At 48.5% G+C, this 21,010-nt stretch overlaps 1 protein-coding gene across 1 annotated transcript in view; it reads left to right on the top strand.

The window, feature by feature from the left end:
- Positions 1–4,165: 4,165 nt before the first annotated feature.
- Lgi2 (leucine rich repeat LGI family member 2) overlaps positions 4,166–21,010 on the top strand; it is a 29,706-nt gene continuing 12,861 nt past the window's right edge. Inside the window, exons 1-6 of the mRNA XM_046423938.1 lie at positions 4,166–4,365; positions 6,219–6,290; positions 7,820–7,891; positions 9,769–9,840; positions 15,143–15,214; positions 15,896–16,065. Coding sequence (XP_046279894.1) covers positions 4,166–4,365; positions 6,219–6,290; positions 7,820–7,891; positions 9,769–9,840; positions 15,143–15,214; positions 15,896–16,065 — 658 coding nt within the window. The remainder of the gene's footprint in view (positions 4,366–6,218; positions 6,291–7,819; positions 7,892–9,768; positions 9,841–15,142; positions 15,215–15,895; positions 16,066–21,010) is intronic.

Here is a 21,010-nt window from a genome sequence, read left to right on the forward strand (position 1 = left end):
GGAATCTAGTCTGTATTCATGCAAACCAGGAAATAACTTTGAGGTTCGGATGAATGATTTCTATTCGGTTGTTACAGTGAGCATTGAAGCCAGAGGCACTAGGCAGTAGCAAAGGCCCTCTGAAGCCGAAGCTTATGGTCCTGGTGAGGGGACCAGGCCGGGGGTGGAGGTGGGATTTGGTTGGAAAGTAGGGGAGGGGGATTAACAGCCTGATGGAGTCTTGAAGATTCTCACAAGATTCATAGTTTGGTTGAGGATTTGAAGATGATCTGTGATCTAAAAATAGATTTCCCAAACTGCAGTATTCTTAGATTCACCGCCTTCTGTAAAATTTCTGCCGTTCCTCGCTGACCGTACCTGGGATGGATCTTGTCCCTCATGTCTGGGATTTCTGAAATGTCACTTCTTCATTCCATCAGCCAACATTACAGCCTGGGCTTCCCGAGGAAGGACCACAGCTTCCCCTGGAGTGAACATTCCCATGATGCCAGCTCCTCTTTCCACCCCTGAGCTCCACCTGTGCCTGTGGGTGCCTCGAGGTCACCTCAAACTCAACCTCCCAATGCCACATTCCCCATACCACTCTCCCCCAACCCTCTGCTCTTCTAAGCTTCCTTGTCTTAAGAGATGGCTCCTCCAGCCACCCGCTGGCTCTAGCCCACACCCATGGACATTTCACTCACCTTTCCCCCAAAATTCAGCCCCATGCCGAGTCCTGCTGATCTTCCCTCCAAGCTGCACCTTGAGCGCACACCACTCTGCATCTCTCCAGCTGCACCATCTCTCTCCAGGACTAGTTCCTCCCATTCTGTACCTGATCATCTGGAATAACCATGTTGAAGCACACGTGACATCATGCCTCTTTGATGGGAGAGGTGGACTCCCTATGGCATTTAGAACGACAGGCAGGCTCCTTGCGTTATTTAGTACAAGTCCTGCATGTTAGTTCCTCCCTACCTTTCAGATCTCATCTCACCTTTTCCCTCTCCCTCCTTCTCTGTGCACTGGCCACCCTGGCCTTCATTTGAATCCCTCCAAGCATGCACCTCTTCCTGGTCCTGGGCCTTTGCACATGCTCTGCTTTCTGAGGACACTGCCCCTTCCTCAGCCTCTGCCTCTCCCCTGGCTCCTTCTCCTCCTCATGCTCAGTGAAGTCCTCAGTCAGGCTTCCAGCCCCACCTTCCCTCCACTCAACTAGGGTCTCCCCTTTTCTCTTCCTTCATGGGTCCTACCATCATTTGTCATCGCATGTGTCTCCCATGAAGGTGGGGACCATGTCTGTCTTTGCCATTGCTTCATATGGACGCCCAGCAAGCACCTAGCAACCTCTCAGTCTATACTGACCACTGAACGGACAGGCAGCGGAATGTGAGTGTGCATGATTGGATACTATTTTGAGCTACCATTTCATCCATATTCAAGGTAGCAACGTGCATTCATGTCACGGGGCTCCGCCTGAGTAAGTGTACATCTAAATGAGGATTTTACATCTTCAAAAAACTTGCTATTTCCTGGAAACAGATTGTGTCTCTCTGATTGTCTATTAAGTTTTTTTTTTTTTTAAACTGCTGAAGATCTTGGAACCAAACCAAAGTCATCTGCATTTCCATTTTTATATCTTAATTTATAAACTGTGCCTTATAATTTACAAGCACTCGCTTACTGAGTGTCTTCAGCAGAGCCGAAACAAATACCAGCTCTGCCAGCTCCCTACTGCAGGCTTCTCTCCGCACTGTGTTCTAGGATGAGCCAGAGCTGGCCTGAGTTGCCGAGAGTAAGGACAGTAATAATGATGATGAGTCACATTTATTTAGAGAAGAGAGAGAAGTCTTTTTATCCCCATGAAACAGGTAAGGGAAGAGCAGCAGGAGGTGAGAATGACATGAAGGAGGGTTTGCTTGTGAGAAGTGGAGCCCGGCCTGGAATCTGTGCCTCTAGAGTTCTCCAAGGATCTGTTTAGGTCACTAGGCCACATGCTAGTGACATTGTGGGCCAGATCATTCTTTGCTGTGTACTCTAGGATGTTCAGCTGCATCCCTGGCTTCTACCACCCCTCGGTGACGATCACAAATACATCCAGACATGGCCAAGTATCACCTGTATCATGCTCAATGGAAAACCAGGGTGCTGGACTGTGACCCAGACCTTGATTAAAATGCAGGCTCAGGAGCCAGGAAAGCTCCCTTTTTCCAGGTGAGGAAACAGAGGACAGAGAGGGCCTGGCTTTCTCAGCATTACATAGTAGTACACGGCAGGCTGGGTGCCAAACCTAGGCCTGTCTGGTTCTGGGGCAGAGCCCACTTACCTCCCCGGACCTCCAGCAGGCTTCAATGCAGATCTTCTTGTCCTGGGTTGGCAGGAAGTGCTACATTTGTGAAGCCTCATCTCTACCACTCTGTAAAGCAGCAGCCCCTTCTTTAGAAAGACACATGCATGATGTTGGGTCCCTGTATCTGTTGCTGTCCCCAGACCCAGCAGCCAATTTTGGAGTATAATCCTTCTGGCTGGGTCCTGAGTGACCTCGGGCAAGAAAAAACATCTTGGCGCTCAATTTTCCTATCCATAAAATGGGAAGACTCACTTCCCAGGGTAGATGTGAGAATAAATGATAAATGTAGCTTGGTTTGCATGGATGCGAGGTGTCGGGTAAATGGTGGCCGCAATGAACGTCCAACTCCCTCCATGAAGTTTCCTACAGTGAGTTCACCTTACATTTCTGAACCTCTTCTGGAAGGTCTGTGCCCTCCATGTAGCCCTGTACAGTTACTCCTTTAGGGCTACCTGCTGAGCTAGACTCAGGCTCCCTGAAGATAGGGCCTGCTCCTCTGTCCCCTCTCACAGTGCTCTGGTGTGGTATTTTCCTGGGGGATGGTGCTATAAATAATTGTGAAGAAGTAATAGCCCTAAACTTTGGTGCTGGGCCTTTCTTGGGTATTGCTCCATATCAGAAGTGGTTTCCTTGGTCTGTAGCCTCAGGATGGGGCTCTGGACCCCCCCCCCCCCCCCATTCAGCAGTGTGGGCTACGGGCCACTGTTTGGGTTCTGCTTTGTGTTTTTCCTTGATTTCCCCAGCTGCGGGCTAACTCAAGATCATATGACAAACTCAAGGAGTGCCAAAGGGACTCAGTGGGGCCAGGTAACCAATCCCCATCCCAGGCCAAATCACTTAGACCACAGGCCCTGTCCTGATGCCTTCTGGCTCTTTCCTTATCAGCAAATCAATCTGCCTCAAACCATCAGCAAAGATTAAGCAGCAGTTCCTAGACGCATCACGCCCTGGGTTCCCATCAGTTTGCATCCCCTGTTTAGTGGGGTGGTGGGCTGCCGGATAAGCCACCTTGCTGAGTGAGGGAAAACTTTTGCAGGCTTTTTGTCAAGCTCAGGCAGGGCCCAGAGTGACAGAGGCGCATACAGCTGTGGCGACTTCCCTTTTCCACAAGCCTTCAGCTTGGGCGAGCGCTTGGTTCCAGTAACCAGATGCCATGGAGCCAGAACCCAGTGCCCTCTCAGAAGACAAGCAAAGCCACCCTCGCTGAGCCCCACGGCTCACTTCAAAATCACTAAAGGTTGCTCAAAAGTCTGGACTCTTCAAAGCTCCCGGGGCAGAGTCCCCTCCCCACTGAACGCCAGTTCTCCCTGTCCCTACTTTTTGGGGCTCACATTGTGGCCAGGCTTTAAGGACTCAGATCTCCCCCACCTTCTTTGCAGCCCGTGGAGGGACTGCGGGCATCTGATCCTCTGCGGTTCGGTCAGACTCCCAAGGGGTCTCGGTCCGGGCTGGCCCCTCCCCGGAGGTCCCCCAACTTTTCCCTGTCGCCCTCCGGGGCGCGGCGGCCCCCTCCCCCCCGGGGCGGGCCTGGCCGTGCGCTACTCATTGGCCAGCGGGGCTGCGGGCGCGAGTGCTGATGTCAGGCGGGCGCGAGTGCGGCGGGCGCAGCGGCGGCGGCCGCCCAGCAGCCCGGGCTCGGGTGGGGGCGCCGAGTGGGGGTGGCGGCCAGCATGCTGCTCGGCTGCGGCTCGGCCTCCCACACCCGCGGCGCCCGAGTCCTCGCCAGCAGCGGCCGCGGCCGAGCAGCGAGCGGCGCCCGGGTCTGCAGCGGCGCCGGGTCCGAGCGCGCGGCGCGGCGGCGGGGGTCGGGGCCGGGCCGGGGACCGGGGACCCGGCATGGCGCTGCGGAGAGGCGGCGGCGGGGCGCTGGGGCTGCTGCTGCTGCTGCTGCTGGGCGCCGCGTGCCTGATCCCGCGGAGCGCGCAGGTGAGGCGGCTGGCGCGCTGCCCCGCCACTTGCAGCTGTACCAAGGAGTCCATCATCTGCGTGGGCTCTTCCTGGGTGCCCAGGATCGTGCCGGGCGACATCAGCTCCCTGTGAGTGGGACCCCTCCAGCCCCCACCCCGCCCCACCCTGTGCCCGCCGCCGCCAGGGAGTTGCCTCTGGCGCTGGGGCAGCGCGCCGGACCCCTCTCACCAGTCCCTGTTTTGGCATTTGGGTGCGGGAGCGCTAGGGACGTGGGTGGAGTCTCGGTTCCCAGGAGGATGGAGGGACCCTGAGCTCTAGAGTCTGGAAACCCAGTCAGGTCCCCGTGACAGTATTTCTCAAAGTGTGGCCCGCGGTCCACCTGCATCAGTCCCACCTGGGGGATCTGGTGACAGTGAAGGATTGGGGCCCATGGAGAGGTAGGGTCTGTGGAGTGGAGCCTGAGGGTCGGCGTTTGGCGTCCACTTGTGATTCTGGGTTGCAGCGTTAAACTTTGACAGGCTGTGTTTGTGCTTGTGGGGTGGTGGGTGTGTGGTTGCCAGAGGAGCAGCAGAACCCGACTGGATGGGGTGCAAACTAAGACTCGATGAGTCTCCCTGCCCCACCTCACAGTGGGGCTGAGGTTGGCACTGTGGCCTCCTCCTCCCTCCACACTGCAGGTTGAGAAGAGCCTGGGAAGGCATGCAGCCTCTGGAAGTGGAGGCCACCCCACGTGGCCTGAAGAGGGGGCTCCGAGATCTTGGCGGAGCCCCGGGATGTGGGTTGTCCAGCTCAGTGTCAAGGGCAGGAAGTCAGCCCAGTTCTTGTTGAAGTCCAAGGGTCTTCTTGCCCTTCCTCCCCTCACATTGTGTTGCCTGCTTTTCCAGCTCTGGAGTGAATGACTAGGAAGGGCTTGGCACTGCTTGTTCCCCTGCTAAGAGAGGCTTTCAACTTGGGTCATACAGCCACTCAGGTCCAATGACTAGCCGTCCTAATGGCTATGGAAGGGCTCTTGGGCCATATCTACTACCAGGACATCTCCCTTGTTGCAGGCCCAGGTGCTGGGGTGCCCCCTGGGTTGTAGAAGAGGGAGTCCTGAGAGTGACGTTACCGTGCTTGCTCATGTACAACATTCCCCTGCCTTTGTCCAAGGCCAGACCCGGGCCTGGACCTAGGAGCAGGGGCATCCTGTTTGCATTTATAGGAAGTCAGGAGAGTGTGGCTGGAAGAACAGAAGGCTTGTTTGATTCTTACTGTTGCCAAGTCAGGTGACATGGAGGATTCCAGAAATTAGAATTCCCCTTGTTAAATCCTTTAAACCAGCAGCTGCTTAATTGATCTGCATGTTAACGGAAATAAAGTATTGAAGTCCTGCTGTGGCCAGGAAGGGAAGGGAACCTGGGGGCAGAACTAGAGCCAAGCTTCTTGCCCCCGAGTTGACCGTTTCATCTGGCAGATGGCATTGCCTCCCCCGCACAGTGGAGTTCAGGTGTCTTTTGAGTTTTCCCTCAAGGCTTTCACGGTGCATTTAATCAGAAGTGCTCTGAGTGTCTTTCAGAGACATGCTCCCAAGGGGAATGCTTAATTCTACCCCAGAGTTTCGTGGGCCAACATTAACTTTGTGTCTGCACACACAGAATCTTGGGCAGAGGTGAAGTAATTATCCATTTGCAGCCGGGGCCTCCTGTAGTTAAGCAAAGGAAGCCTGGGGATTGATTGGAGCTGACTGAGCTAATGTCTCTAAAGGAAGCCAGACCGATGGTGCAGGTGTCTAGTATCCAGACTAGTTTTCATATTGATCAAATGCATTGGCAAGAGGCCCCACTCTTCCTATTCCTACCCCGGGGAAGCTGATGGCCTCGTGTGGTAAGCCTCATTGAGAGGAAGAGTTTGAAGTGCAGGTGGAGGGTCAGGCGGATTGTCCACCCCGCCCGCACTTCCTGAAAGAAACCCAGGCCTTCTTTTGTTCTTTTTTTGCCTGTAGGAGCTTAGTAAATGGAACTTTTTCAGAAATCAAGGACCGAATGTTTTCCCATCTGCCTTCCCTGCAGCTGCTGTAAGTATGGAAAGTTCTCTTTGCAAAATGGGGTTCCCTGAAGTGTGGTCCTTGAAGGGTGGTCTCTGCCTCTTTGGTGTCAGTCCTTCCTGAAATCCCCTAGCTGTCTCTTGGGGTGCACTGGCCCCAGGGTATCTTCAACAAAGTATCAAGGCTCCTTGCTCCAGGTCCTCTCCCGACTTTGGTCCATGCTGTCTTCCAGGACTTTGTTGTAGATTCGACTTCCAGATTCAGCAACTGGGCAGGTGATTACACCAATCATGATGAGAATGAAGTGTTCCCCAAACATCTCACTTTAAAAGAAACTTACTTTTTAAGGTCTTAATATTACCCTGGAAATAGGAGCATTTCTAGTTTATCCATTAAACAGGCAAGAACGTAGTATGCATTTATGTGCTTCATTATATCTCATGAGCATATCATCTCTCTGAAGAGGGTATTTTGATTTTCCCATTTGACAGATGAGGAAACTGAGGTCAGAGAATTAAGTAACTTACCAAAAAAAAAAAAAAATCACAGATTCTAACCCAAAACTCAAAGACCTCACTCATAACTACTCTTCGTCCCAGCACTTCTTGGTGAGCAATGCCCAGGTCACTGTGATAAGTGACGTTCAGTACCCATAACCCAGGTCAGCTAATGTTTGTTAGTGAAGACAAATGTCCAAAAAGCAGTTCTCCAAAGCAGATCATTGCCAGAAAAAGTCAAGTACACAGCTCATTCTCTTTATCATATTAGTTTCATAAATTTGATATGAGATTGTAAACTAAAGCAAGCAATAAGCTACAGAAAGATATACAGAAATGTAGATCATTCCTCCTCCTAAATAAACGGACTGTGGATACTTTTTCTTGAAGTGTTATGTGTCTACTTACAACATTATGCTTTAAAGCTGAATTCTCTTAGAATTGTAATGATATTAGAATGAACTTTCTCTACCATGGTAGGAGTATAAATATAAATTTAGGTATTCTAAGTGATTACTATAGACTAGATAGACTTTTACCAAATAGAAAACTATATAATGATGAAGAGTCTTCTGAAGACTTCTTAAACTTTTCTGACATTTTTCATGGAAATGTATAATGTAGTAGAAGGTACTTCCCCCCACCACCAACTGTGTGACTTTGGTTAAATCACTAAACTTCTTTGGGTTTGGATTTCCCTAAAAATAAAGTTGGATGAGATCCTTCTAGGTCTATGATTCTATGGTTTCTTGTGTATTATAAAGCATTCCCTAGCTGTTCAGCTGTGCCTCACCTTAGAATTATCAGCTCATATTTACTGAGAAACCCAGGGGTGAGAGGTGTAGAGTATTGGAAATGACCAGAAAATTTGGCCAAAAGGAACCCACTCCCTATCGCCTGTATCAGTAGTGTGGAAATGAGGCTGGGGACCTAATGGGCTGCTCTTGGGCTGAGAACAGCCCAGGTTTGCCTACAAATCAGAACACAGCAAAAGAAACAGAAAGGGCTGTATCACATGGCTCAGGCATTGCGTCTCTGCCTTGATATCTGTCTTATTTTCAGACTGCTGAATTCTAACTCATTCACCGTGATCCGTGACGATGCATTTGCTGGACTTTTCCATTTGGAATACCTGTAAGTGTGGTGATTGTCTGCTCCCAGAGTGTTCTGTCTCTTGGTGGCTTGCTGGATTGTGTCCTAAGCTAGGACAGCATCTCTGGTGGGTCTTCAAGTGAAGTAAACCCTATTCTCTTTTCTGCACCAATTTTTGAGAGTTTCCTTGCTTGTAAACACGCTGGGGGAGGCTGGAGACAAAGAGCGGGGAAGCAAACAAAGAGGGAAAGACATTCATTCATTCTCTGGTGACATTTAATTTGTGGTGGAGTAAGCAAAATTGGAAACTGCGATGGATATTTTTACCTCTCATAACCAGGCATGGATTTGCTGATTAGTTAGAAATAGGGCTGAAGGGTTCTGAGGGTTACTTATTTTTAAACAAAGTTTCCCTATTTGGGGGTACAACTCTGTTCTTTATCCAGCTCTTCCATGTCCCGTATTCCGCAGTATTTCCTGTGGATTCTGCTGAGTTGTATTTTCTTTTCCCCTCTATAAGAAAAAAAGGTGATTGTCCTGCTCTCTGGATGTGTAGTTTTTATTTTTATTTTTCCTAGCAACAAACTTTGCCTTGTTCCGGTTTCTGCACCAGGACACCTTGTCTTTTTCCCCCTAAATTCTTTCACTCTGGTATTCCGTAAATCTGTCATAAAGCTAATCCTGCCATCAGATAGGATTTCCTTACTTAGCATTCAGCGGGATTTTTAAGGCTTTCTTATTTGATGTCAACAGGTAGATGTTGGAATTCTAGACACATCTGGGTATAGGGAAACTTTCTGTTGACCTGGGGTCTTGGGGAATGAGGAATTCTTCCCCTAGAGTAGATGTGATTTGGATGCTGTGATCATGTGGTACTCTGGCTTGTACGTGATACGGAAAGAACGGCAGGACCCCGTTGCTAATTCCAGCCAACCCCAGCCTCTCTGAAGGCACACACTCGGCGAGGGAGGTACAAAGGGGAAGCTGTGAGTTTTCCCAGCAGGCAGTTCATCTCAGTGGCCAGGTCACTGGAGAGGAAGTGAGCTTGTCAGTTTATGCTGTAGTCTATTACTAAAGAGACCCCAGATTCTTTTTTTTATTTTTTATTTTTTTAAGGCATCAGGAAGTTCTCAGTGTGAGGATCAAGAACCCGTTCACAGATCTAGCAAAGCCCCTTTCTTGGACCGCCTCATCAAAGGCCCCCTGACAGTTGACGTAATGCAAAGCCATAAACTAAAACTTAGTTCTCTGTGGCCCTGGGGAGTCGTCACAGTACACTCACGCCCTGTCTTCCCCACAGAGTTGAAAGCACCACCAGTGTGATGGTTGCAAGCAAGCCCTGCACCATTTTAGCACAGATAGAGAAAGCCAGCCCTGGTTCAACTTCAGCACACTCCCTATTCCTCCTGGCACAGATCTGGAAAGGATCCCTGCCTCTTCACCCATTTGCTTGGAGGGTGGGACTTGAGGAGCTCAAGGTTACTGGGAAACAAGCTTAACGGAACTTTCCCTCCTCAAAAACTTTAATAGCACCATGTAGAACACTGGAGTCTCCTCAAGGGACTGTGATATTGTGGACAGCCAGGCACTGTGAAATGCAAGCAGAGCTGAGCTGGCTGGGGGCATGTCTGGAAGCTCTCCGGTCTCGCGGAGATGAGCATTTCTTGTCTTTGTCCCATGCACTCCCTACCCCATCCCAACTCTGAGTTTGAAGACTTCCGTGCTGTCCGGAAGGAGGGAGTGCAGACACGCTCGTGTGCCTTGCTCCCACGTGGACTTTGCTGCGACTGACTTAGTCTTCAGAGACGTGATGATTCATGAATGCTTCTAGATTTTTCTCCAGAATCATACCAGGATCACTTTTTTAGACATTTTCAGAAGAGGAAATTCAGTTGAATTATGCGACTTTCCTCCCCTAGGTTCATCGAAGGGAACAAAATAGAAACCATTTCAAGAAATGCCTTCCGCGGCCTCCGGGATCTGACTCACCTGTAAGTCCTGTAGCAAATGTCACCCGTCCTTTATTGTGTGGAGTAGGACTGGCCCTGGCATGTGTCTCTGTCTCCATAGTTCCATACTGCAACGTCCCCCGAAGGAGACTCACCTCCTGGCTGCCCAGGTTTTCTGCTGTGGAGCAGACCGTGCTCTTTGTGGTTACCAACACTTGGCTTAATTACCTTCTCCATCCCCTGCATCGCAGTTGGGATCACGTGAAGTGAGGAGCCCTGAGCTGTGAGGGGCCTCACAGCTGGGTGGAGGAAACGGCAAGGGGGCTAACATGCGTCCTGCACCTACTTGTGTCAGTACAGGGCTGGGGGCCTATGAGCCTTCTCCTCTCTTTTCTGTGATAATCTGTGAGTCCCCCTTGTACAGATTTGAGAACTGAGGCATAAATAACTGCTTACAAAATGTCAGAGACGGGATCAGGGCACTGGAGTGGTGGCTCAGAGGTAGAGTGTTCGCCTAGCATGCGTGAAGCGCTGGGTTCGATCCTCAGCACCACATTAAAAATAAAATAAAGGTATTGTGTCCACCTATAACTAAAAAAAAATTAAATATGTGATCAGAATTAGGACCAAGCAGAACAGAAACATCTTCACGGTTCCTCTCATTTGAATGCAAATCACTTTTTCTTTTATGTTGGATTAATCTGCGGGTTCAGCTAAGCTCTCGGATTCCTCAATAGCTTTCTGGAGACAAAAAAAAAATATTAAATTGATTTGAATTGGCATATCAAAATGAAGCAAGTACACACATTGAGCAAATTTATACAACTAGAAAAAAGTAGTGGCTGTATTTATGAAAATGCAAAAATAGTCCTTGTCTTGGTGAGGGTGATTTATTAGGCAGGAGCCAGGTTCCGTTGGCACGCTTGATATTTGTGTCTGAGGAAGATGACAGGTCTCATCAGCACTGGGAAATCTGAAGGGCTTTGGGTGTGGACATTGGGCAGGGAGGGCAGTACCTTTGGGTGTGACCCTGAAAGATAATGGTCTTCGAGACAGCCATCACATCAAGCCCCGATGCTGGCCGGGGGGCCGGGGGGAGTGATCTGTCTTGGGCACAGGGAGCCCTGTTTGGAGGGCTACCTGGCAGAACTCCGCAGGGGGTTTCTGGAGCAGGGAGGTGGGGTGCCATGGTGAGAGACAGGACACCTGGATCCACCCGGCCATGCTGGAGAGCGCAGGTTCTCTTTGACATTCTGCCTCCAGGTTTCCTTTTCTTCCTATAAAAGCCTTGACTTGTTTCCGATTCAGTCTAGACGCCAGATCCCTACAGTCTTGTAGAGGCTAAGATTATGGGCTTGGCGTTCCATAGACTTGGGCTCAAACCTCAAGGCCATCACTGATTCATATTCCTTATTCTTAATAAGAGGATGATCGTGCTGACTTCGTAGGGTTGCTGCAGGTAATGACGCTGGTGGCACCCAGCCCATTCCTCATGGGGAACGCTCGAGGTACGGTGGACCTCAACACCATTGTCAATAAACGTGGTGCCCGCCTTCCACTCATTAAGTCTCGATTTCTCCACGGACTGCTAGATAGCCTTGGAAGATTGGGTGTCCACACGGGGTTTCTAACTGGACAGCTGAGGTGTCTGGAGAGGGCAAGCCTGGCTCCCAGAAGTCAGGACTGAGGGGCTTTGTTTTTAAGTAAGCCTGTGTGACTGACTTAGTCCAGATGGCCACTTCATTTGTCCAACTGGCTACTGTTCCTCCCTCTGGGGAGGGCGTACATACCCTGGCAGGTCCTGAGTGTGGATTTGCTATCTCTGTGCTTGTGCGCCTGTGGGTACATGGACATTGATATGTGTGTGCATGCCTGTTTGCGTGTGCATGCCTGTGAATTATTTCACGTGTTATCCTATGTGCATGCTTACAAGACATACCTCCTTCTCTGTGTGACATCCAGAGAGCGCAAATTCAGAAAGAATGAGGGAATCCTCCACGTGGGTCCAGGGTATTCTAGATGCATTGGAGGGGAAGCAGGCTCATCTCAGCTGGGAGGGGGAAATCCCCAGGCCCCCCTCTAGCTCTCCAGCCTCAGTACCCTGGACATCCTGAGAACACGAGGCTTTCCGTGTGCCCCCGCATGCCCCACTCATCTTATGACAGGACTTTTCCTCATGCCCTTCCCCGTGCCTGCGATGCTACTTCTTCTGTCCTCAATTTCCTAGAAACGCCTTCTCCTTCAAAGTATAAATCAAGTCCAAACGCTTCCCCCATGAAGTGCTTCCTGATTTCACTTGTCCCCCCTTCTGCTGGCTACACACACACACTGTTATGCTCTACACCAGCCACCCTGGCTGAGGTTTCACGATGCTGGTCCTGGCTCCCCAGCAAGGGAGGAAGCCCCCTGAGGACAAAGCCCTTGCACACCTTCCACAAGCCCTCAGAATCCAGTTCAGGGCAAATCCTGTAGGAACCATTTTGTGATTAGTTGGTTGAGCAGTGGATTTCTTACAGAGCTGGATTTTTTAGTGTGCCCTGTACTTCCAGGCAAATCTGGTGACGTTAAAGTTGCTCCTCTAGGCTGCAGATGTATTTAGAAATAAACACATTTAGTACAGTGTTTAATGAATGAGCTGGTCCCCCTCCTTCCGTTTTTATTAAACCTCTAATGAAGAGAAGACACCAGTTCTGAAGTTCACTTTTGCGCCCGGGACAATGTGGCTTGAAATTGGCCTGTTTAAATTAGAGATCTGATATTTTTCCCCCCAGCACCTTCAGATGCACATTCACATGTAAAAAAACATAGATCAGGTTTCAGAGCATTGAGAAGCCAGGCCAATCTGTAACTAAAATCTAGGACATTGGTTTTCAGCAGTCCTGTAACGCCCGAGGGACAGAGAGCTGTTAAATAGTTTCAGAAATGAAGTAAGTGCCATGAATTTGTAGACAAAATGAAGTAGGGAGGGAGATGTTAAGCACTTAGTGTGAGTGGGGTGGATGACCCTCTAAATAATTCTGCTTTGGGAGCTCTAAATTGCATTCTTGGAACGATCACTGAATGCACTTTCTGTGGCTTTAGTATTCCGTATGTTCTTATCCCTTTGATGCAAACTTTCTGTCAGCCAAAATTTTCAGCTCAATAATTAACCTTTAATTAGTCAAAACCCTTTCTTACTTTGCTTTCCAGAAAAAGCCATCATCCACCATAAAAAATCAAAACACCCCCTTTTTTAAAGTTCAAAAAGCTACTTCTACACTGGGTTCAGTTTGATCACATCTACAGCCTCTTTCCCAATGCATTTCAAAATATAAATCATTTAGAAAAAAAATGTAAAATAGTACCTGCAACTGGATTTTAATCCATTTGCAGTTACATGGATGGGAAGGGGTGCAATTTAGAAACTACAAATCTCCTCATATTGAAGGAAGACTATTTGGTTTAAGAATGGTTAAGCCAGATGTGGTGGTGTACACCTGTAATCCCAGAGGCTCAGGAGGCTGAGGCAGGAGGATCATGAGTTCAAAGCCAGCCTCAGCAAAAGCAAGGTACTAAGCAAGTCCGTGAGACCCTGTCTCTAAATAAAATACAAAATAGGGATGGGGATGTGGCTCAGTGGTTGAGTGTCCCTAAGTTCAATCCCTGGTACCTACCCCCCAAAAAAAGAATGATTAAAAAAAAACCCTAAGTAAATCAAACCCAAACAAAAACACAATGGGCACATCTTTTGAGTCCGCCAAGCTAACTGACTCTAAGAAGAAACAACATGTCTTTAGTCATCTTGGTGGGGTGGGTCCTTAGGATGCTATGAACAACTTATTTCAGCTATATTTGTCTATTAACTATGCTTTGTCATTTGTTCTTGAATTAATAAGAGAAAACAAAAGTAGGCACCAGTTTCTTAGCAGACTCCCACAAGCACGTGGGGGTTGGCAAAACCAGACTTGATGGACAGCGTTTGGATTCCCAGCGTCTTTCCATTGACAGCCCTGTATAATGGATGTCCACCTTCAGCAAGATGGTGGCAGGGCATTGCAGGATCCTGAATCCTCAGGAGGAGTTCATGTTTCCACGTGGGTCTACTTCTGGAGGTGGGGCATAGACCAGGGCATCTTGGGAAGATCTTCAACACTAAGGACAAGCATGCACAACAGTTTCTCCTCAATCTTTGTTAACGAGAAAATGAAATTGCCATTACCAGTCATTCCCTAAACATTATGACTCACTGAGTTTTTATTATATTATTCTTGAGTGTTACAGCTGAGAGTCTTTATGTAAAAGAGTGTACATTGGGTTCTTCATAGAGTCACAAGTGATAGAATTCACTTAGGTGGACTATTAGGGAACCTCCTGGGGCCAGACTATATCCATCTTCTGTCATCACTGTCACTTGGGTGCTTAATTCATTCATTCAACAAAGAATTTATTGAGAATCCACCATGTGCTGGGCAATGTTCTAGGAACTGGGAATATAGCTAGGGACAGACAGACAATCATCTCTGTGTTCATGTTGCTTCTGTATGCGGAGGGTATATGGCCAATAAACTAATAATTAAAACAGATAATTAAAATATGGAGCGTGCCAATGAGAATCTTTCAATGAAGATCAACAGAGTCGGGAAGAGAGATGTATAGAGGTCAGGGAGGGTGGGAAGAGTTGAGTGCAGACCTCAGGAGGCAGACTGAGCTGTGTCTATGTCTGGGGAAGAGTGGCCCAGACAGTCCCACAGGTGCCCAGCCCTGGAGGCTGCTGGGGGAATCCCGTGGAGGTCATGTGGCTAGATCTGAACAGTGTGAGTTGTGCTCTCGTAGGTGAGCAGGGACAGTCCTGCACACCATCAAAGGGACTTTTCCAGGAAACAGCCATCTGAAGTTTAACAGATGTGCATAAACAGCTTTATAAATTCTTATTTTAAAAGCAAACACAAGCTTGGTTCAGTGGTGCATGCCTGTAATCCTAATGGCTCAAGAGGCTGAGGCAGGAGGATCATTAGTTCAAAGCCAGCCTTAGCAACTTAGCAAGGCCCTGTGTCTAAATAAAGTACAAAAAAGGGCTGGGGATGTAGCTTAGTGGCTAAGTGACCCTGGGTTCAATTCCCAGTACTAATAATAAATAAATAACATACACAAAAAGGCATCCCTGGTAATCTGACATCTACAACGTTATCTTTGTGTAAGTGAGCTCATGTCTTTCTCCCAGTGCTGATGATCAAGGCCAGGAATTAAGCCATGCTGTGATGAGGAGGTCGAGAGCTATTTAAGTCATTAACTATATTTACAGGGACTTCAGAGTGTCAGGGCGTGCAGATGATAACCACATTATAATGTGACTCTCTGTTTCTAGTTCTTTGGCCAATAACCACATTAAAGCGCTACCAAGGGACGTCTTCAGTGACTTAGACTCTCTGATTGAACTGTAAGTAATGAGATTAAGTCTGTGTACACTTGTCATGGGGTCCGGGTTAATCGTATCTTCCAACACCTCTGCTTCTTGCTGCATTTCTTTTACATTGTCGTTAACAATCGATAGCAAGTAGTACGTCCTGGGAAACCGTGTGCGGTTTGCCCTGTGCTGGATTTTGCCATTTGATAGTAGACTTGGTACCATTAGGCCAATGGTAAGTTAGGCCTGCTGGATGGGAGGACCCCACTCTCCCAAACAGCGAGTCCATCTGCTTTATCTTGTGGTGTTCCTCACGTCTTCCTGGACATGGTTTGATAGGATCTTAAGCTTCTTCCTATAACATCCTGTTTTGTTTTGGGGAACCTACATTGTGGGTGTCCTTCTATTGTCCCTCCCCCATTTCCACATGGTGACAATTTCAAGAGGGTGGGAGGAAAGGTGATATGCCATTTCTGGGAACTGTCTGTATATTATACAGCTAGAATCATGCCCCAAGAAGCACTAGATAAGGACAATGATAAACAGAAGAGATAGGAAGCATGAAATGCCCTTTTAAAAAATTCTGTGTTTAAGGAGTTTAAAGTATGTCAGGCTGTTAATACACCTACGTCACTACCAAAGCATATCAAGTCTCTCTCTCTCTCTCTCTCTCTCTCTCTCTCTCTCTCTCTCTCTCTCTCTCTCTCTTTCCAGGGATTTAAGGGGTAATAAGTTTGAATGTGACTGCAAAGCCAAGTGGTTGTATCTGTGGTTGAAGATGACCAATTCCACCGTCTCCGACGTGCTGTGCTCTGGTCCACCAGAATACCAGGAGAAGAAGCTGAACGAGGTGGCCAGCTTCGACTACGAGTGCACAACCACAGGTACCAGCACCTGCCTTGCCAAAGGTGGACATTTAGAACAAGCCCTTCGATTTCCTTGTAGGTTGTCAACAGGGTGCCGGGAAATGAGAATGCAGAGGTTTCCTACCAAAGCTAGAGAAAGTTCCAGCATTCTATAAGAAATGAGACCACGTGGTGGGCAAACTTTCTCAACTGTTTGGAAAGATTCTTGTTAACTGCGCTGCTTTCATTTTGATTCTTTACAAAATTCAAAGTTCTCTAAAGTTTTCTTTCTTTCTCTTTTAAGATCAAAATATGAACTCAGGAGTTTGGCATGAGAACATCTTTCAAGTCTGTCTCTGTTTCATGGGAAATCAGTCACACACCTGAATTATTTTGTCTTTACCTTTCTCCTGATTCACTGAGACAATGTTTATTGGAAGTTGAATACCAGACTTCTAAATCTATAAAATGCTCTTGTAGTTCCAAGTAAGAAGAGCTCACTAAGTATATTATAATAAGTAGCAAAGAAGAAAATGTAAGTTATCCAAAGAAAAATAATATAAGTTATCAAAAGAAACAAAATCATTGAGAGAAAAATGTAAAGTTCAGTTTTGTTTTTCTAGGCCTGGCCTCAGGGTGTTAGTTTAAACATTTTTCAGGTTATAGAATAGAATTAAAATACCAACTGGCTCAACTGTCACAGCAGGCAGAGAGCAGGTGAGCATCTCCATATGAAAGGCGCAGGCACAGTTTCTACCGCTTCTAAAGCCAGTTTTTAAAGGAGAGAGGATCAATCCACAGCATGAAACCTGCTTTCTAGATGTTTGTAAAAATAAACATTTAGGCTGAGAGTTGGTATCTACAAAGCCCCTAGGCATGTCAGCAGAAGCAGCAGGAATGAGAACTCAGAAAATAGTTGCAGAAACTCAAAAGACACCCAAATTCCATGAAGAAAATATCATCTTGAGGCCAGAACCTGCCAACACCCTCCCCCAGATAAACAAAATTCCACAAAGTGAAAATTCTTTCTAGATGCCTTTGTTTGTAAATAAGGGGCCCTACAAGTTCTCTCTTTTTGATTGAAAGCCTGAAGTCTCATGGGACTGCCCTGTCCTTCATCATTGACTGGGGACTTATTCAGCTGTGTAATTGGCAGGTGCCCTTTAGTCAGCTGAGGCCACTAAGAGGTTATTTATTGTACTGTGGGGCCAGTACAATAAATCAGAGGTCATAGTCAATGACATTTGCACCAAAAGGTGGCATTTGAGATCATTTAGTATGAAATGCTAAACCATAGCTCGCTGGGGCTCCTTTCTGCCTCTTATCTAGTTTTTCAGGGGGGGGGGGGGTTTCTCTAATTCCCAAGGTGAAGGTAGCATCTCCCATTGTTCTGTTCTTACTGAACTGGCCCTAGTGGAGGGAAACTGGCCAGTTTCTGAGAGGATTGACGTGGGCCACAGAGGACCTTGGGAGTAGGGAATCATTCATACAAGAAAACACGATTCCTGGCTTTAGGACCATCTAGATGGTCATAAAAATGACCCAGGTACTGAGAATGATTATTGGAAAGGAGAAGGTTTGGAACCAAGGCCGCCAGGTCTTAAAACAGAACCCGAGGGGCAGCGTGAGACCCCTAACCCTGTAGGGCCATGTCTGTCTTGTGTGTATTTGTCTTTGCTAGCAAGCTTCCTGCCCCGGTTTGGAAAGCCAGCATAGGGCTTTCTGGGAAAGAGAGAGGACAGTGCTATCTTTGCTGTTTTTTTGAGACTCAAGGACACATTAGCTCTTACAGTTTCTCCCATCTGGAAAAGGTGGCACCACAAAGTGTAAACTGTCCCCAAATGTAGTCTCTGCGATACAGGAAGGAGTTGAGTGAATTGTGGAGGTTTGGGGTTCCTGCCTTCTGCTCAGCTCAAGCCCAGGTCTCTGGTGCTTCATCAAAGGCTGGGGAGCAAACAAGGACAGATGGAAGAATCAAAGCCCATGGGCAGCTCAGGGTATGGCTGCTGTCTCCTTGCTAGAGGTTGGGGAAGAAGCAGATTTCCCAGAGCCTTGTTTTCCTCTTAGCTCAGCTTTTCAGGAAAGGAGACAATGTCCTCTAGCAGATCTCCCCATTTGGCCCAGAGAGAGGAAGGCACCATTACGGCTCTGTTTCTTGGCAAAGGGGACTAATTAACACCAGGCAGCCACCACTGGGTGCTCCGGCTCTTCCGATTAATCACAGTTCTTCCAAAGCCTCCCCTTCAAGTCTATTTTTAACTACTCAAAAATCCCTGTTACCTACCTATGATGGCCCGTGTTAGGTGGATGATTCACTAAATTCCTTAGAGGGAGTGAACTTTGCATCCTAATTGTCCTAGGAGCTTCCCCATTTGGGGGCTGACGAAAACGCAAAGAGAAATAATGCATTAATGTGCACTTTCTCTCCCCATAGGCTCAGCATCATGTATAATTTATTTTCTGCCAGTGCTATAAATAGCCTCGTACAAATCTGTTGATTTTCCAGGGGGAGAAAGGCCTAAATTGTCAGAGACCCACTGACATCCTGAACTTAATCCAGTGTGAATGGCCGAGAGTGTCATTAATATTTCAACACCCGTAGATTGATGTCATGTCAGGATGTGTGTTCTTTGAGTTGTCTCCACAAGAATTCTGCTTTGCGGCTTGGGAAAGGTAAATTAAGATGGAGGTGGGAGAAGATATTTGAATGCTTCCCGGCCGCGGCTCTGATGCGCACAGACGTACATACATCCACGAGCTTCCTTTGCCCTTTCCTCCTTCTCTGCCTTCTGTCTTCTCCTTTTATGGCGGGCTGCTGCTGGTGTCTTCTACTAAGAAGTAGCTTTGTCATTCAAGGGACTTAACAGCCTGTGTTGTGCCGGTTAATATAGAGAAAATATGAGGAAACCACTGTTTTGGAAAAATACATTGAACCGGGGCTGCTAAAGGGTAGATCTGGAGAATGCTCGCTCTCCTGGCTGCCTCTTTTCATCCTGGGATTCTTCAATAAAAATGGAAACTTTTCTGGTCTGCACTTTAAACAGCCTGCATTTGAAAGCCAATGCTCCTGTTTCTGAGAACTGAGAGCGCAGTTGGGAGACTAATGGGAAGGCGGAGCATGAGTTATGGCCATCAAGGGAGTGCTTAGAACCTCTGGCAGGCTCCGGTGAGCCCGCTGCAACCAGAGGAGTTTACAGCCGTCCCGGCTGTAATTAAAAGAACTCGCTGCATTTGGAATCCTTTTATATCCCCCAGAAAAGGCGCACCGCATACCTCTCTTTCGTTTATCTACGCGTGAACACAGAAGCCAGCAAAGCCTGTGAGGTCAACCAGGCTTGGTGGCTCCTGCGCTGGCTTTGCTGGTGCCAGCAGGGGTGGCTCTGTTCTTAGCCTTTGATGGAACTGCACTATGATCTTTAGGAGTGGGCGGGGCGGGGCCTGGAGCGGCTGGGACTCTTCCCTCCATCTTCTAGCAGCATCCAGGTGCTGCGGTGGTTGGGTCTAGAAAGCTCGGGAGCAGCCTCCACAGGCCCGCACTGGGCACAGCCTTGGCAAGTTGGCGTCCTCTCATTTTACCATGAGGAACCTGAGGCTCCGTCTTCTTGCTCAAGGTCACACAGCTAACCTCGAGCAGAATAGACTCTAAAGCCTAGTCTGTCTTCACCAGGATGCTCTGCTCGCTCGCTGCTGGGGTGGGAGCTGCCCTGTCCACTAGGGTCACTCGTCCCTCCACTGTCCATCACCTCCGGCCTGTCGGGCTGCGGAGGCAGCTCCCTCTTGGTTCCTAGGGATTCGGCCCACCTCCCACCTCCCTCTTTCCTGCACCGGCACCGTCCTCGGCCGCATGCGCTCTGCTGTAGTCTTTACAATTGGCCTTGACCACCCCCACTCTCATTAAGCGGAAAAGAGTTTATCACGCATCCACTGTGCATCCAGAGTGTGGGGGGGCACTTCTTCAAGTAAACTTGTTGAAGTTCACTTTGTGCTAGGTAAGGGCAGGGCAGTTGAGAAAACTGAGGCAGAGATGGGTTGAGCATTTATTCAAGGTCATTCTGCAAGGAGGTGGCGGTTAAGCGCCAGCATCTTACTTTAGATGTCATTAAAGTGGACACTGCCTCTCTTGGGCTAGGTCTGCCTTGGAAGCTTGCTCTCTCGTCTTGGACCTCAGTAACGCATTTATTAACGTGTGGGGCGCTAAGATAGGCATTTCTACCACATGGCCTGATCTATCCCGCCGTTTCGCCTGAGAGGTCCATGTCCTTGCCCCATGTTGTGCGTGAGAACTGGGGGTTGATCCAAGTGCATGAGACCTGGGGGTGATGTGGCCAGCTTTGGGTCTTTGGTAGTTTCAGATCATCGGCCTTCCTGTGCTTGCTGGTGCCCACCGCAGCCCCGCCCCTCAGCCCTGGTGCTTTCCTCCACCTGCCCTTCCTGTGCCTGGTCCATGGTGCCCACCTCAGCCTGCCCAGCTGCTGCTGGCTCCTTTCCTTCCCCTTGGTGCCTTTCTTGAGTGACATCTCTGATGAGGCTTCCTAATCGGTGGTTGTTTCTTGAGTGGCCGCCGTGGGTTTGAGCTGTAGGGGGCTCAGAGTAGGACCCAGGCCTGACTTCTGGGAGCCCCTGGTTCAGGAAACACATCAATCTGGCTGTGTGGCCAAGCCCAGGTGCTCACCCTCTCGGGGCACTCTTATCTCCAGACTGGACAGAGATGTTATTTTTTTTTTTAAAGAGAGAGAGAGAGAGAGTTTTTTTAATATTTATTTTTTAGTTCTTGGAGGACACAGCATCTTTGTTTGTATGTGGTGCTGAGGATCGAACCCGGGCCGCACGCATGCCAGGCGAGCGCGCTACCGCTTGAGCCACATCCCCAGCCCCAGAGATGTTATTTGAAGTCATGGTAAATAATAAGATTTAAACGATCGTGCCTAGGGTCAGCCCAGCGAGTTTCATGGATTGGGCTGCTTAGGGAAGGCCTGGCAGAGGA

Source organism: Marmota monax, unplaced genomic scaffold (genome assembly GCF_021218885.2).
Source record: "Marmota monax isolate L192 unplaced genomic scaffold, Marmota_monax_Labrador192_F-V1.1 WCK01_AAM20220418_F8-fsc00009, whole genome shotgun sequence".
Taxonomy (NCBI): Eukaryota; Metazoa; Chordata; class Mammalia; order Rodentia; family Sciuridae; genus Marmota; species Marmota monax.